This window comes from Haliotis cracherodii, unplaced genomic scaffold, assembly GCF_022045235.1.
Source record: "Haliotis cracherodii isolate W230 unplaced genomic scaffold, xgHalCrac1.p SCAF_17, whole genome shotgun sequence".
Taxonomy (NCBI): Eukaryota; Metazoa; Mollusca; class Gastropoda; order Lepetellida; family Haliotidae; genus Haliotis; species Haliotis cracherodii.
The window spans coordinates 24,813,643-24,829,373 of NW_027266272.1; the positions used below are offsets into that span (position 1 = coordinate 24,813,643).

The 15,731-nt window shown below is 42.4% G+C and overlaps 2 protein-coding genes across 5 annotated transcripts in view; one reads left to right on the forward strand and one right to left on the reverse strand.

Moving 5' to 3' along the window:
- The window catches only part of LOC139465000 (oxidoreductase NAD-binding domain-containing protein 1-like), a 30,969-nt gene that overhangs the window by 13,443 nt on the left and 1,795 nt on the right, over nucleotides 1–15,731 (forward strand). The window contains exon 7 of the mRNA XM_071246660.1: nucleotides 15,474–15,693. Within this exon, the coding sequence (XP_071102761.1) occupies nucleotides 15,474–15,640 (167 nt within the window). The 3' untranslated portion in view covers nucleotides 15,641–15,693. The remainder of the gene's footprint in view (nucleotides 1–15,473; nucleotides 15,694–15,731) is intronic.
- LOC139464988 (ankyrin repeat domain-containing protein 17-like) lies at nucleotides 467–13,499 on the reverse strand. Of its 4 annotated transcripts, none has more exons than XM_071246646.1 (4): nucleotides 13,421–13,499; nucleotides 10,896–11,379; nucleotides 7,642–7,725; nucleotides 467–6,825 (listed from the first exon to the last, which is right to left on the reverse strand). In XM_071246646.1, the coding sequence occupies exons 2-4, from the start codon at nucleotides 11,344–11,346 to the stop codon at nucleotides 992–994; spliced, it is 6,369 nt and encodes a 2,122-aa protein (XP_071102747.1). In that variant the 5' UTR covers nucleotides 11,347–11,379; nucleotides 13,421–13,499; the 3' UTR covers nucleotides 467–991. The 4 variants fall into 4 exon arrangements, with proteins under 4 accessions (XP_071102747.1, XP_071102746.1, XP_071102749.1 ...); XM_071246645.1 differs by lacking the exon at nucleotides 13,421–13,499 and adding an exon at nucleotides 13,008–13,409; XM_071246648.1 differs by lacking the exon at nucleotides 13,421–13,499 and adding an exon at nucleotides 13,354–13,391.

The following is a 15,731-nucleotide window of genomic DNA, read 5'->3' on the forward strand; positions in this document are numbered from 1 at the left end:
ACAAAGACTGGTCGGCTCGGAGTTAGTATACTGTGTCTGAGTGGGGCATTCATGTTAAACTGCAGCATGGTATCTCAGTGAGCTATCACTATAAATCGGCATCAGTCCCGACTAGTACGCTCGCACGCACGCACCCACATCGCTATACAAGTGCAATATTCTGGGATGTGACTTTAAACCCAATTTCAGCACCTGCAAATCTAGTAAATATTGTGACACCATCAGTTCACCAATCGTCAGTGATTGCTGATGAATGTAACTAAATAAGGTAACAAGTTACGGCATTTCATTATTTTATGTAACTGTCGGCTCGTGAAGAATGCTGATTCAGCAGATACGTGTATGTTCTCCTCACTGAAGGAGGTAGGTGTCCAAGCAAGCTAAATCTGTCTATAAATGTGGTTTAAGTTCATTCTGGATTTGAAAGAAAAACTAGCAAAACCATCAACCTTCAAGGATGATTGAATTTTATTACAAACTGAGCCAAAATTTACAATCACAATATATGTACAAACTTCTCTAGAGCAAAATTAGGACATTTCTTCAATGCTAGCTGTCTGGCAATACATGAATTTGTCAGTGTTAGCTCTTCGTATCAGAAAAAGATGGGAAGTTTGTAAAATCATCATTTCAACGACATTCCTGTCTTTTGGAGACGAAAAAGCTCCACCTCACTCTCATATTATACATTCAGATTAAATAATGGGGAAAATAATTTTCTCTCAGAGAAAATTTGAGAAAACTGACTAAACTGTTAATATGGTGCCTCAGCAATGTCGCTCACCTCCATATGTAGGCAACAGGTTCAAATGTTGACAGCCACATAAGAAATACTGTTGAAATATATACAGCATAAATACAAAATAAGCACAATGTATTGACTAAATGTTTACAGTGTTTCCAAGTCTGCAAGAATGAATGTTCTACAGTAGAACATAGTTGCAATACACAATCAATAAATTTCCTTCAGAACACATAACACACAGCTTAATCAGTGAGGATGTTTAACTGTTTGAAGATACTTGGCTAGTGTAGGATGTCCTCCCATCTGAGCTACACATTCAATGTCCTCATTACTGTCTGTTAGAAGTGTGAGGTCAGCTTTGTGCTGCACAAGGAAGTCAACCACATCTTGATGTCCATAGAATATAGCCTTCATCACAGGTGTGTATCCTTCACTCCCTCTGCTGTTGATGTTAGATGGAGACAGGACATGTTGTACTATAGCAGTGTTCCCACCCTGACAGGCAAGATGAAGTAAACTGTCACCAGATGTATCCACCAGTGTGAGGTCAGCTTGGTTGGACACGAGGAGGTCAAACACACTTTGATGTCCATTGACAGCTGCCTGCATCACTGCTGTCCATCCATGTCTGCCTCTACTATTGATGTTAGAAGGTGTTAGGACATGTTGTACTATAGCAGTGTTCCCACCCTGACAGGCAAGATGAAGTAAACTGTCACCAGATGTATCCACCAGTGTGAGGTCAGCTTGGTTCGACACGATGAGGTCATAAACACTTTGATGTCCATTGACAGCTGCCTGCATCACTGCTGTCCATCCATGTCTGCCTCTACTATTGATGTTAGAAGGTGTTAGGACATGTTGTACTATAGCAGTGTTCCCACCCTGACAGGCAAGATGAAGTAAACTATCACCATCTGTATCCATCAGTTTGAGGTCAGCTTGGTTGGACACAAGGAGTTCAAACACACTTTGATGTCCATTGACAGCTGCCGTCATTGCTGCTGTCCATCCATACTCCCCTCTGCTGTTGATGTTAGATGGAGACAGGACATGTTGTACTATAGCTGTGTTCCCACCACGACAGGCAAGATGAAGTAAACTGTCACCATCTGTATCCACCAGTGTGAGGTCAGCTTGGTTGGACACAAGGAGGTCAAACACAATTTGATGTCCATTGACAGCTGCCTCCATTGCTGCTGTCCATCCATGTCTGTCTGTACTGTTGATGTTAGATGGAGACAGGACATGTTGTACAAATGCAATGTCCCCACCCTGACAGGCAAGATGAAGTAAACTGTCACCATCTGTATCCACCAGTGTGAGATCAGCTTGGTTGGACACAATGAGGTCAAACACACTTTGATGTCCATTGACAGCTGCCTTCATTACCGGTGTGTATCCATGCATCCCTCTACTGTTGATGTTAGATGGAGACAGGACATGTTGTACTATAGCAGTGTTCCCACCCTGACAGGCAAGATGAAGTAAACTATCACCATCTGTATCCACCAGTGTGAGGTCAGCTTGGTTGGACACGAGGAGGTCAAACACACTTTGATGTCCATTGACAGCTGCCTTCATTACTGGTGTGTATCCATGCATCCCTCTACTGTTGATGTTAGATGGAGACAGGACATGTTGTACTATAGCATTGTTCCCACCCCGACAAGCATGATGAAGTAAACTGTCACCAGATGTATCCACCAGTGTGAGGTCAGCTTGGTTGGACACAAGGAGGTCAAACACACTTTGATGTCCATTGACAGCTGCCTTCATTACTGGTGTGTATCCATACTCCCCTCTACTGTTGATGTTAGATGGAGACAGGACATGTTGTACTATGGCAATGTCCCCACCCTGGCAGGCAAGATGAAGTAAACTGTCACCATCTGTATCCACCAGTGTGAGGTCAGCTTGGTTAGACACAAGGAGTTCAAACACACTTTGATGTCCATTGACAGCTGCCGTCATTACTGCTGTCCATCCATGTCTGCCTCTACTATTGATGTTAGATGGAGACAGGACATGTTGTACTATAGCAGTGTCCCCACCCTGACAGGCAAGATGAAGTAAACTGTCACCATCTGTATCCACCAGTGTGAGGTCAGCTTGGTTGGACACAAGGAGGTCAAACACACTGTGATGTCCATTTACAGCTGCCTTCATTACTGGTGTGTATCCATGCATCCCTCTACTATTGATGTTAGATGGAGACAGGACATGTTGTACTATTGCAGTGTTCCCACCACGACAGGCAAGATGAAGTAAACTATCACCAGATGTAGACACCAGTGTGAGGTCAGCTTTGTTGGACACAAGGAGGTCAAATACACCTGGATGTCCATTGACAGCTGCCTTCATTACTGCTGTCCATCCATAACTGCCTCTACTATTGATGTTAGAAGGAGACAGGGCATGTTGTACTATAGTAGTGTTCCTACCACGACAGGCAAGATGAAGTAAACTATCACCAGATGTAGACACCAGTGTGAGGTCAGCTTTGTTCGACACTAGGAGGTCAAACACACTTTGATGTCCAGTGACAGCTGCCTTCATTACTGCTGTCCATCCATGTCTGCCTCTACTATTTATGTTAGATGGAGACAGGACATGTTGTACTATAGCAGTGTTCCCACCACGACAGGCAAGATGAAGTAAACTATCACCAGATGTAGACACCAGTGTGAGGTCAGCTTTGTTCGACACAAGGAGGTCAAACACACTTTGATGTCCATTGACAGCCGCCTTCATTACTGCTGTCCATCCATGCATCCCTCTGCTGTTGATGTTAGATGGATACAGGACATGTTGTACTATAGCAGTGTTTCCACCCTGACAGGCAAGATGAAGTAAACTATCACCAGATGTAGACACCAGTGTGAGGTCAGCTTGGTTGGAAACAAGGAGGTCAAACACACTTTGATGTCCAGTGACAGATGCATACATTGCTGCTGTCCATCCATGTCTGCCTCTACTGTTGATGTTAGATGGAGACAGGACATGTTGCACTATAGCTGTGTTCCCACCACGACAGGCAAGATGAAGTAAACTGTCACCATCTGTATCCACCAGTGTGAGGTCAGCTTGGTTGGACTCAAGGAGGTCAAACACACTTTGATGTCCATTGACAGCTGCCATCATCACTGGTGTGCATCCATGTCTGTCTCTACTATTGATGTTAGAAGGAGGCAGGACATGTTGTACTATAGCAGTGTTCCCACCACGACAGGCAAGATGAAGTAAACTATCACCAGATGTAGACACCAGTGTGAGGTCAGCTTGGTTCGACACTAGGAGGTCAAACACACTTTGATGTCCATTGACAGCTGCTGTCATTACTGCTGTCCATCCATGTCTGCCTCTACTATTGATGTTAGAAGGTGTTAGGACATGTTGTACTATAGCAGTGTTCCCACCCTGACAGGCAAGATGAAGTAAACTATCACCAGATGTAGACACCAGTGTGAGGTCAGCTTGGTTGGAAACAAGGAGGTCAAACACACTTTGATGTCCAGTGACAGATGCATACATTGCTGCTGTCCATCCATGTCTGCCTCTACTGTTGATGTTAGATGGAGACAGGACATGTTGTACTATAGAAGTGTTTCCACCCTGACAGGCAAGATGAAGTAAACTATCACCATCTGTATCCACCAGTGTGAGGTCAGCTTGGTTCGACACTAGGAGGTCAAACACACATTGATGTCCAGTGACAGCTGCATACATTGCTGCTGTCCATCCATGTCTGCCTCTACTATTGATGTTAGATGGAGACAGGACATGTTGTACTATATCAGTGTTCCCACCCTGACAGGCAAGATGAAGTAAACTATCACCAGATGTAGACATCAGTGTAGGGTCAGCTTGGTTGGAAACAAGGAGGTCAAACACACTTTGATGTCCATTGACAGCTGCCTTCATTACTGCTGTCCATCCATGCATCCCTCTGTTATTGATGTTAGATGGAGACAGGACATGTTGTACTATAGCAGTGTTCCCACCCCGACAAGCATGATGAAGTAAACTGTCACCATCTGTATCCACCAGTGTGAGATCAGCTTGGTTGGACACAAGGAGGTCAAACACACTTTGATGTCCATTGACAGCTGCCTGCATTGCTGCTGTCCATCCATGTATCCCTCTGCTGTTGATTTTAGAAGGTGTCAGGACATGTTGTACTATAGCAGTGTTCCCACCACGACAGGCAAGATGAAAAATTCCGCTGCCATGTTTATCTTTCACATTCAAATTTGATATTGTCTGCAGTAACTTAAAACATCCCTCTGATCCCGTGTGTGCTGCAACCATGACAGGGGTCCTGCCATTCACATCAACAGAGTTTATAACATTATTCCCAGGTTTCCTGGTTAACAGGACTTTCAGGGTTTTTTCCATTCCTGATTTACAGACAAGATGGAAGATGTTTTGCATTCCCTTGTCTCTTGTGTTAATATCAGCGCCTTCCTGCAGCAGATACACTAGTACGTCAGAGCTGCCACTTTCAGCAGCTACCAACAAAAGTCTGTTCAGTGTCAACTGATGGTCATCTTTCTCACTCCTGCTGAACAGCCATTTCAATGCTGTCACTTTGTTGCTTTGTGCACATCCTTCCATGGCCTCACTGATTTCTCCTTGAGTGAACTCTTCTCCAGTTGTGTGTTCTATATCTGTAATTAGACGTGCATTATGTCCAAGAACTGCCCAGTACAGAAAACATTGTCCTTTCTCTTTCTTGTGAAACCAAAGATGTTTTGTTCGATCACAATGAAGTTTCTTGAGCAGCTTGAAAACTGTCGCGTCTTGTTTGAGAATTGGATGTGTCACTGATTTCGAAAACTGTCCTTGTTTAATAGACTGTGTAAACCTTGTGGTAAGTAGGTCATCATAATTCTCTGAGACATATATCAAATGGAGATGATCATCAACTTTGGTTTCTTCAACCTTGTCACCTTGTACCCTTTCAAACAGAAAGTCATCACTGCAGTGCTTCAAAACAAAGATTGGACTGATATTATACAAGGCACAGGCACAAGCATCATACATTGAAGAATGAGCAAAGCCAACAGTGTCTCCTCTTGTGAAGAATGTACCTCTCAAACCTTTAGCTGCTTTGTACATGCCTGAACGTGTAGCGTCAGACATCATCTGTAAAACAGTTTTGACCAGGCTGTCCATTTCCTTATCCTCACCTTCACTGTCTAACTTGGTCAGGTCCAATTTGTCTTCACACAGTAGCATCAGAACCAGAATGGCCGATCGGTCATTTCTCTCTTCAAGCAAACGCTCTAGCTCTAACCTGAGATAAAACAGTGGTTCCTTGAAAAATGATTTTGCACTTTTGTAGAAAGATGAAAATTCAAAACAAAGTTTACATATAAGAGGGAATCCAAAGATATTTGAACAGATTTCCAGCTCACTGTAATCAGGTATATGTTGCATGGAGCAGTCACCGAGAGCTTTCCTATGTCTTTCAAATATTGTCTTTTTCTCTTTGTCAGAAAGCCAGTATTTATCTTGTGTGGTTAAATCCATTACAGTTTGACCTTTGAACAGTTTGAAACCCTCGTACTGCAGTTTTGCAAGTCCATCATGGAAGTTGTATGACTTTGATGTGAAGACAACACGAATATCCTTTGTTTGAAATTCTGGTTGACTCTGCACTTTCTTTCTGGATTTACCAACAGCATCGCTGCTTTCATGCATTTGTGACTGCAGCTTTTCCGCACTCAGCTTTTGTTCTAAATGGAGGAGAAGGTTGTTTAGAAAGGATTTCACCTGTGATGTATTCGCAGATAATCCAACAGTACCAAACATGTCATCTACTATGAGAAATACTCTGGGGTGGCTACTAAGACAGTGGTCTAAGTCAAACTTCTCAATGTTGTCCACAAACACGACCTCGTAGCCTTTGCATCTATACTGTGACCCTAACACCAGAGCCATGGTTGTCTTGCCTTCTCCCGAAGCCCCGCAGATGGTCACATGTCCAAATTCCTTCAATTTTCGTTTCACGTCTTTGTAGGGTTCAGTTGGAAGAAAAATATTCCTTGCCTCGTCTGTGCGCAAATCAAGGGTACCTGTGGAGGAATGAAAACTATTAACCATCCCAGCAAATACTTGGATGTTAAAATTTAACTAAATCTTCTTGTGTTAATCATTAGGGGGGTAAAAAGCATCTGGATTATACATCACACAGATGTGTTCCTGACTTAGTGTACACAACTATATTCATATTTTATAGCCCTCTTTATTCAGTCTTGTTGATAATAGCAATGTTTGCCATTTTGCCAGTTTCAACCCTCTTCAACAAATTCAACCAAATTAAAACTTTTACTCTGATACAATACCTCTCTGTGTTAAGCTCTTACGCCACCTCCATAAGAGGTCACATCATCAGAAAATAAGCACTGACCTGCTCTGAGAGCTGTTTACCAGAGTTTGGCACAACATCATTGTCAATACTTCAGGAGTTAGCATACACGACTCCATCACCCATCAGTACATGGGGGTGGCATTTGGAATTGAACATAGGCACCATCTGCTCTCTGAGAATTGCTAAGTGTATTGCACAACATCATTGTCAATATCATTGTCAGTACTTCAGGAGTTAGCATACACGACTCCATCACCCATCAGTACATGAGGGTGGCATTTGGGATTGAACATAGGCACCATCAGCTCTCTGAGAATTGGTAAGTGTCTGGCACAACATCATTGTCAATACTTCAGGAGTTAGCATACACGACTCCATCACCCATCAGTACATGAGGGTGGCATTTGGGACAAGGGGAATAAGATTCTGATTGATGATCGGCACCACCTTCTCGCTGAGAATGGTAAGAGTCTTGCACAAGATCTAGTAGACAACTGACCCTTCAGCCATGAACACTCACCTCTCCCAAGTGTTCCTTGTCCGGCCTGTCCAGTGATGATGTTCAAAGTGTTCGCCACCTGGGAGCCCCCTGAAGGACGGTCACCTGTCAACACCAATAATGAGGAATCATTGGTAACCATGGTAACCAACATTTGAATTGATCAGATAATTTTTTTACACGTTAATAACATCATTTAATATTATTGCAGTGCTCAGGAGTTGAGTGTACATCATTTTGAAGTTTAATTCAATGGGTCTTTCGCTTTCTTTAGATATATAATCTTATCCCAGCAATAACAATTGCTGATGACCAAAACATGTGAATCATGAATCAAGTTTATAAGCTACACATGAAGTTCAGCAAATAAGTAATTCTTGAATCATCTTCAACAGGTAATAGCCAAGTTCATTACTACCCAAATGAGAGAAGGGGAGAGAGAGGGATGGGGTTCATTACATTTGATCAAGAAATAATCAATGGTCTTTGAGTTATGCTCCAGAAGTAAACCCTGGCCTCATATATCTGAACCTACACTCAATTGATTGTGATGGAAACCAGACTAACAAATTTAAAAATTCCTAAATAGTAAAAGGCACCTGTCAGTTCAAGGGTAGATACTGTGCAACATTTGATCAAGAACTATTGATCAGTCTATCACAAACAGACAGACAGCAGCGATTCCTATATACCCCTACCACTTCATGGCGGGGATGACAAGTACGGAATGTGATATTTGGAAGGATGGACAGACAGCACCGATTCCACTGTGTCGAAGGGATAACAAGTATGGAATAAGTAATTTTTGCATGATGATTGCAACAGAAACAAGAAAGAAGTTAACAAAGATCACATACCCCGTTATCCCCGCTGGTCAACAACAAATAGTAAATAGTTTGTTAATTAATGAAATATACCTGTTGCTTTAAGTCAGAGGAACTGCCCTTTCCTTTGTAACCCCATGAGGATGCATTATGTTTGAAATGAACACGTTTTTGCAAATATATTTCAATTTAGTGTGGGATAATCAATGCTTAGCACAACATACATTCTTGATGTTTCTTAATGTGTCCATGGAAGCGGCAAAAATTGAAAAAATTCAGAATCTTCAAACTAGCAAAAGGCACAAGTACCCATTGTGGTAAATGCAAGTTTGGTGAAGCTAGGGTGCATGGTTAAAAGGTTATGAGCCGTACAAAAGCTCGGACGGAAGGACGAACAGAACTTGACCATCATTTCACACCACCACACCATGTACCTCTACAACCTCATACCAGATTGAAGCACATTGACCATCATTTAACACAACCACGTAATGTGCCTCAACAACCTCCTACCAGACTGAAGCACCTTGACATTCATTACACACCACCACACAATGTGCCTCAACAACCTCATACCAGATTGAAGCATCTTGACATTCATTACACACCACCACACAATGTGCCTCTACAACCTCATACCAGACTGAAGACCCTTGACATTTATTACACACCACCACACAATGTGCCTCAACAACCTCATACCAGACTGAAGCACATTGACCAACATTACACACCACCATGTAATGTGCCTCTACAACCTCATACCAGACTGAAGCACCTTGACATCCATTACACACCACCAAGTAATGTGCCTCCACAACCTCATACCAGACTGAAGCACATTGACCAACATTACACACCTCCACGTAATGTGCCTCCACCACCTCATACCAGACTGAAGCTCCTTCACATCCATTACACACCACCACGTAATGTGCCTCCACAACCTCAAACCAGACTGAAGCACATTGACCATCATTACACACTACCACGTAATGTGCCTCTACAACCTCATACCAGACTGAAGCACATTGACCAACATTACACACCACCATGTAATGTGCCTCTACAACCTCATACCAGACTGAAGCACCTTGACATCCATTACACACCACCAAGTAATGTGCCTCCACAACCTCATACCAGACTGAAGCACATTGACCAACATTACACACCTCCACGTAATGTGCCTCCACCACCTCATACCAGACTGAAGCTCCTTCACATCCATTACACACCACCACGTAATGTGCCTCCACAACCTCAAACCAGACTGAAGCACATTGACCATCATTACACACTACCACGTAATGTGCCTCTACAACCTCAAACCAGACTCAACCACCTTGACAATCATTACACACCACCACTTAATGTGCCTCCACAACCTCATACCAGATTGAAGCACCTTGACATTGATCACACCCCACCAAGTTGTGTGCCTCCACAACCTCATACCAGACTGAAGCACCTTGACATTCATTACACACCACCAAGTAATGTGCCTCCACAACCTCATACCAGATTGAAACACCTTGACAATCAGTACACACCACCACACAATGTGCCTCAACAACCTCATACCAGATTGAAGCATCTTGACAATCTTTCCACACCACCATGTAATGTGCCTCCACAACCTCATACCAGATTGAAGCATCTTGACATTCATTACACACCACCAAGTGATGTGCCTCCACAACCTGATACCAGATTGAAGCACCTTGACATCCATTACACACCACCAAGTGATGTGCCTCTACAACCTAGCACACCACCATGTGATGTGCCTCCACAAACTCATACCAGACTGAAGCACCTTGACAATCATTACACACCACCACACAATGTGCCTCCACAACCTCATACCAGACTGAAGCATTTTGACATTCATTACACACCACCACACAGAGTGCCTCCACAACCTCATACCAGACTGAAGCATCTTGACATTCATTACACACCACCACACAGTGTGCCTCCACAACCTCATACCAGATTGAAGCACCTTGACAATATTTCAACACCACCACGTAATGTGCCTCCACAACCTCATACCAGATTGAAGCATCTTGACATTCATTACACACCACCACGCAATGTGCCTCTACAACCTCATACCAGATTAAAGCACCTTAACAATCATTGCACACCTCTAAACATATCCAGACTTATACGACCATCATTACATACGGTGTGTGTGGGTGCGTGCCTGTGTGCATACATGTTACATGAGTCTACTTTATTTTTCCTGTATTTTCAAGAGATGGAGCTAATTCAGTTGCTGGGTAAATTATTTTTAAAATGACAAACAGGGTGACGCTATGGAGGGCAACAGTAACACCAACCTAAACCTATTCTGATGAATACAATTGTAAATAGCGTTCCTGGGTAAATTATTTTAAAAATGACAAACAGGGTGACATTTAGGGGGGCAACAGTGACACCCACCTGTTCTTAATCTTTTGACTGGTGGCTGGCTCACTAGCTCAAGGTCCTCCTCGGTCTCAGCTGAACCTGCCAATACCAGGTGACCTCCAGGTTCCTCCTCTGAACTGACCACGCTGTTGCCAGAGTCATCCTCTGCTGTGAGGTACTCCTCGTCTGAACTTACTATGTCAACATCAGAAACAGCCAAGTGTCCTTGAGGCTTGGAAGTGTCCATATGACCTTTAGACTGCTCTCTGGATGTGGACATGTGACCTCCAGACTGCTCTCCGGAAGTTGCCATGTGACCTTCAGACTGCTCACCAGAAGTTGCCATGTGACTTTCAGACTGCTCACCAGAAGTTGCGATGTGACCTTCAGACTGCTCACCGGAAGTTGCCATGTGACCTTCAGACTGCTCACAGGAAGTTGCCATAACCAGATGGTGTCCACTGTCCTCATTTGTACTGGCCATCACAGTTCAGCTCTTCACATCACCATGAACTATCTGTGAAAATGGAGGGAAATCTAATCAAGCTGTGACACTAAGTGAAGTCGGTCAGACAGCACTGCCATGGCTCTGCAGCTGTCTATTACAACAGAGCAGAGATTTCTTTTGATTAGGAAAAGGGTATTGTTGTTTGTTGTTTATGTTTACAAAAACATTAGTTTTTTTCATTCTCACAATGCATCCTCTATCTCTCTTATGAAAAAAAAGGAAAAATCCAGGGGGGTCTCAGGGCATGCCCCCTCCCCCCCCCCCCCCCCCCCCCGCCCCCTTAATTTTCAAAAATATTTGATTGCATTTTAAGCAATTTCGTGCAGTTTGGACAACATTCACACCAAGAAATGTAATAAGTCAATGGCAAAAGTCAATAAGTCAAATGAACAAGATGGCAGATGCTGTCACATTTCGGAGTTAAATCAGTACTTCGGGCATAGCTTCCGCACACCTGGCTACCCGCCAGGTCTGGGAGCAATACTGCCATAAACTTCAACCCCCATCCCCAAGACACAAGGACAACTGTCACAAGCGTGCAATGCATCTTCCTATCTCATTTATGAACACTGTCCATGATATAACAAGAGTACCACACGTTCAGAACCTTCTTCTTTGATGACCACACGTTCAGAACCTTCTTCTTTGATGTAACATTTGAGGAGGTGCCAAAGAATTTGTGATAACTTCTTTGAAATGACTTCCTAATTTGTTTAATATGCTGACAAAAGAATAATGACTGCTATGTCATATTCCAAAGTCCTATTTCTCTGGTGTACAGACACCCAGAAATATTCACAGTAACTGTCCAAAAAATTAAAGACTATCTGTAAAAAAATACATCCCACGTCAAACCAAGAATCTTTTTTTTAAAATATAACGTAACCTAATATAATTGGTTGATTTACATTAGTTTTTTTTCTTTTTTTATGGTGTTATTATTGCATGTCTACCAAAGATAAATTCCAGATGAAGCCTTCTCATATAGTAATTATAGTGTATGCAAGGATTCAGCTTTCTGTCTTGGGATTGCCGAGGGTCAAAATTTATTCATGGTTGTGAAACATACTTGCCAAAGTTCAGCTCCCTCAGTTTTGGAAGTGATGAGTTTAACTGGGCCAAAAATACATTTGAAAGGACATAACGTAAGACCGTCTCCTTGGTCTAGAGGTAGAGCGTCAGTGGTTCGATCCCTGGCTGTATCCTACCAAAAGACATTAAAAGAAGGCACTTGTCACTCGGCCCGACACAGTAAGGGGCTTAAACAAGGACTGGACAGCTTGGGTCAGTATATTGTTTCTGAGTGGTGTAGTCATGTTAAACTGCGGATTGGTATCTCAGAGGGTTAGCACTATAAAGCATTAGTCCGGAGTAGTAAAACCACACGCACATGCACATACATGCACACGCTCACAATTTGGGACATGACGTTAAACACCATTTCACCTCACCTCAAAACATGAAGGTTAATCAACATGATCAAGGTCAAAATGTACAATATCAGAAAAATAGAACTTTTGAGTGTCTTGGAAGGATTTCGACGTCTTGAACATGTAGGGATGTCATCAAGCTTCAGCTCAGTGTCACACCAGAGAAGATATTCAGGAAGCACAACAGACAAGGACAAACAGACTGACCTCAAAATGGCGGCCGTGCTCAAAGTTCGATGAACATTTTTGTGAGCACTTTATAGGACTGAGACACAATAGCTTGTATGATTCATGCAAAGTTTCAGATTCATAGGTTGGGCAGTGTAACGACAGATGGACCAACGGCGGCACAACGCTCACAAAATGAACTCAACATCCCGAGACACTGTCTGAAATCTGCTTGAACATTTCTGTATGCACATGCTTCACTCCGGACGTTTTGTCTGCATGCCTACGTGTCTGTTACACAGACATCGAATACAGTGTACATATTACCAGCTGATAATATAATTCTATACTAAATATATTCACGGAACACTACGTCGCGGTATACGTTGCAAGTCTTCAGCATGTTGAGAAGTGAGAGACTGGTACTTGCAACAGCATCCTGATTGGTCTACCTGTATTTCCGTTGCAGTGCGGGTAGAGCGAATCCTACTTTCACTTTCAGCATCTTGCTCGTTATACAGCAACAAAAAGTTCCCGTCCCGTCCTAGATATGATTCCATCATATCAATTGTCCTTCTCTTACTGCCATTTAAAGTTATTTCGTGAGTTCATGTTTCTACACTGGCTTTTTGCTCGCTGTTCTTAAAAGTAAACTGAAAAACGGGAATACCCAAACTATTAATAGCTTCGTCACGCAGTGTATAGTAATAGTTAATTCCATTGGTTGTTATTACAGATACAACCTGGTTCCCTTGGTATGCTACGCTGGTGCTACACTATGCCAATATAGTGTGATATAAGAAACGGGGCCCAGCTTACACGTATGTAGCGCCAGCGCGGCATACCCAGGGAACCAGGCTGTTTCTACTTACTGAATGAAGAGATGGAACCCAGCTTATGGCCAACACTCCACATTGACTGATTCCCGTTCGTTCCTGCACGGACCAAAATTATATAGGCCCTTAGTTACTGAGAAGACAAATATCGAGAAGCCCAACTAACACAATCAGTAAACGAAAATTGCCAAAACGCTTCGCCCCATTTTCCACAAACCTGTTTCCGTGTTTTAATCTGTGCCGCATAATCGGCACATGAAACAGGACTCGTTTGCGAAATTCATGCTTATTCATGTCCAAACGACCTTTGAGGCGGATTCGATATTCGATTTATTGATACTAGTATCTAAAGTCATTAAGTGATATCAATATGTAGGGAGGAAATAGTAATATGGCGCCCATAGCTAACAATCATTGTTGCCTAGGGAGTTTGTGGAAACAAGGTTTGTGTCTGATTTGTTGTCTCGCGGAAATAAATATTTTGCAAATAAGTGTTGAATTCTAAAACTTGTTGCAGCGTATCCATATATTTGTACTTTGTTATAACGTGTGGTACATACACAATTATATGCACCGTCGTAAGTACACGTAGATAAAGTTAGTTCTACACAATGTTACATGGAAAATGTCGTTCGTTTACATTCACTTTCTATACCATAAGCACGGCCTTCAGAGAAACGTTCTATTTGTCAATACATAATATTGATCTATACCAGTACACTTTTGGTAGGGATATTTGTATATTTCCATTATACACAAAATTCATTCTCATAAAAATCATTGTTGCCTGAGGATTTTTTAGGAACAAAACACTTTTTGTGCGTGAATTTGTGTCTGGCGGAAATTATCTAGATTTTTTATTTATTTTTATTATACATGAGATATAGATAATCATATGATTCGATTCCCAACATGGGCAGAAAGTGTGAAGCCCATTTCAGGTGTCCCCCGTCGTGATATTGCTAGAATATTGCTAAAGCGACGTAAAATCATACTCACTCACTGATTCCCTATTGGTCCTGTTTTTCAGTGAAGTACAAGTCACATCTTCAAAGCCTTGCTAAAAGCCCAATATTCCAGATGCCAGAACAACTATAATAGTTAATGTTGTGATTCATTCTAAAACTTAATAAATACATTTTGAACAAAGCCAGTAAGTGTACATCATATATCTGATATTTCGTATCTTCCAGCAGTAGGCTTGTGTTATCCTATTATTACAAGCAGGTTCTATTTTTGACTAAACATAATGGGGGCGGTCTGGGTAGCCAAATGGTTAAAGTGTTCACTCGTCACGCCGAAGACCCTGGTTCGATTCCCTACATGGGTACAATGTCCACCGAAATAATACAATGGCAATATACTGCTGGAATATTGCTAAAAGCGCCATGAAATCAAACTCACTGTGAAAGAATATGTTGTTTGTGGGTTTCAATCCCAGAATCCCCCTGATTATTACCCATGATTAAACAGCATTGTCACGGGTTTAACCTTAGTGGAAACATGACAGTGTCAGTTGCTGCCAAGCCGTCCTTCTCCATAAAAGGGGGTGGGGGACGGGTGGTGTGGTTATTGGGGATGTTGGGGGTCAAAAACAAATCTCACGTCTTCAAAAGTTTAATAAGGGATGTCAGAGAAAATTATGTATGTTTTATCTTTATTCTCACAGACAGTCGAATCAAAGAGGAGCACATACAAGAAGTGACGGACAGGTTGAAAACAGGGAAGGTGGAGTGCTACCTGTGTGGTCCATCCCCCATGATAGCAAGTATAGAAACAATGCTTAAGGCTTGTGGCATCACTGAACCCAGCATTCACTACGAGAGATGGTGGTAGATGCTCTGGGATTGTATATTGCAGAAGAATCGCAGCATTATGGAATTCCTATGGTATGTTTTATTGAGATTTAAGCACATATCAGTTGTGC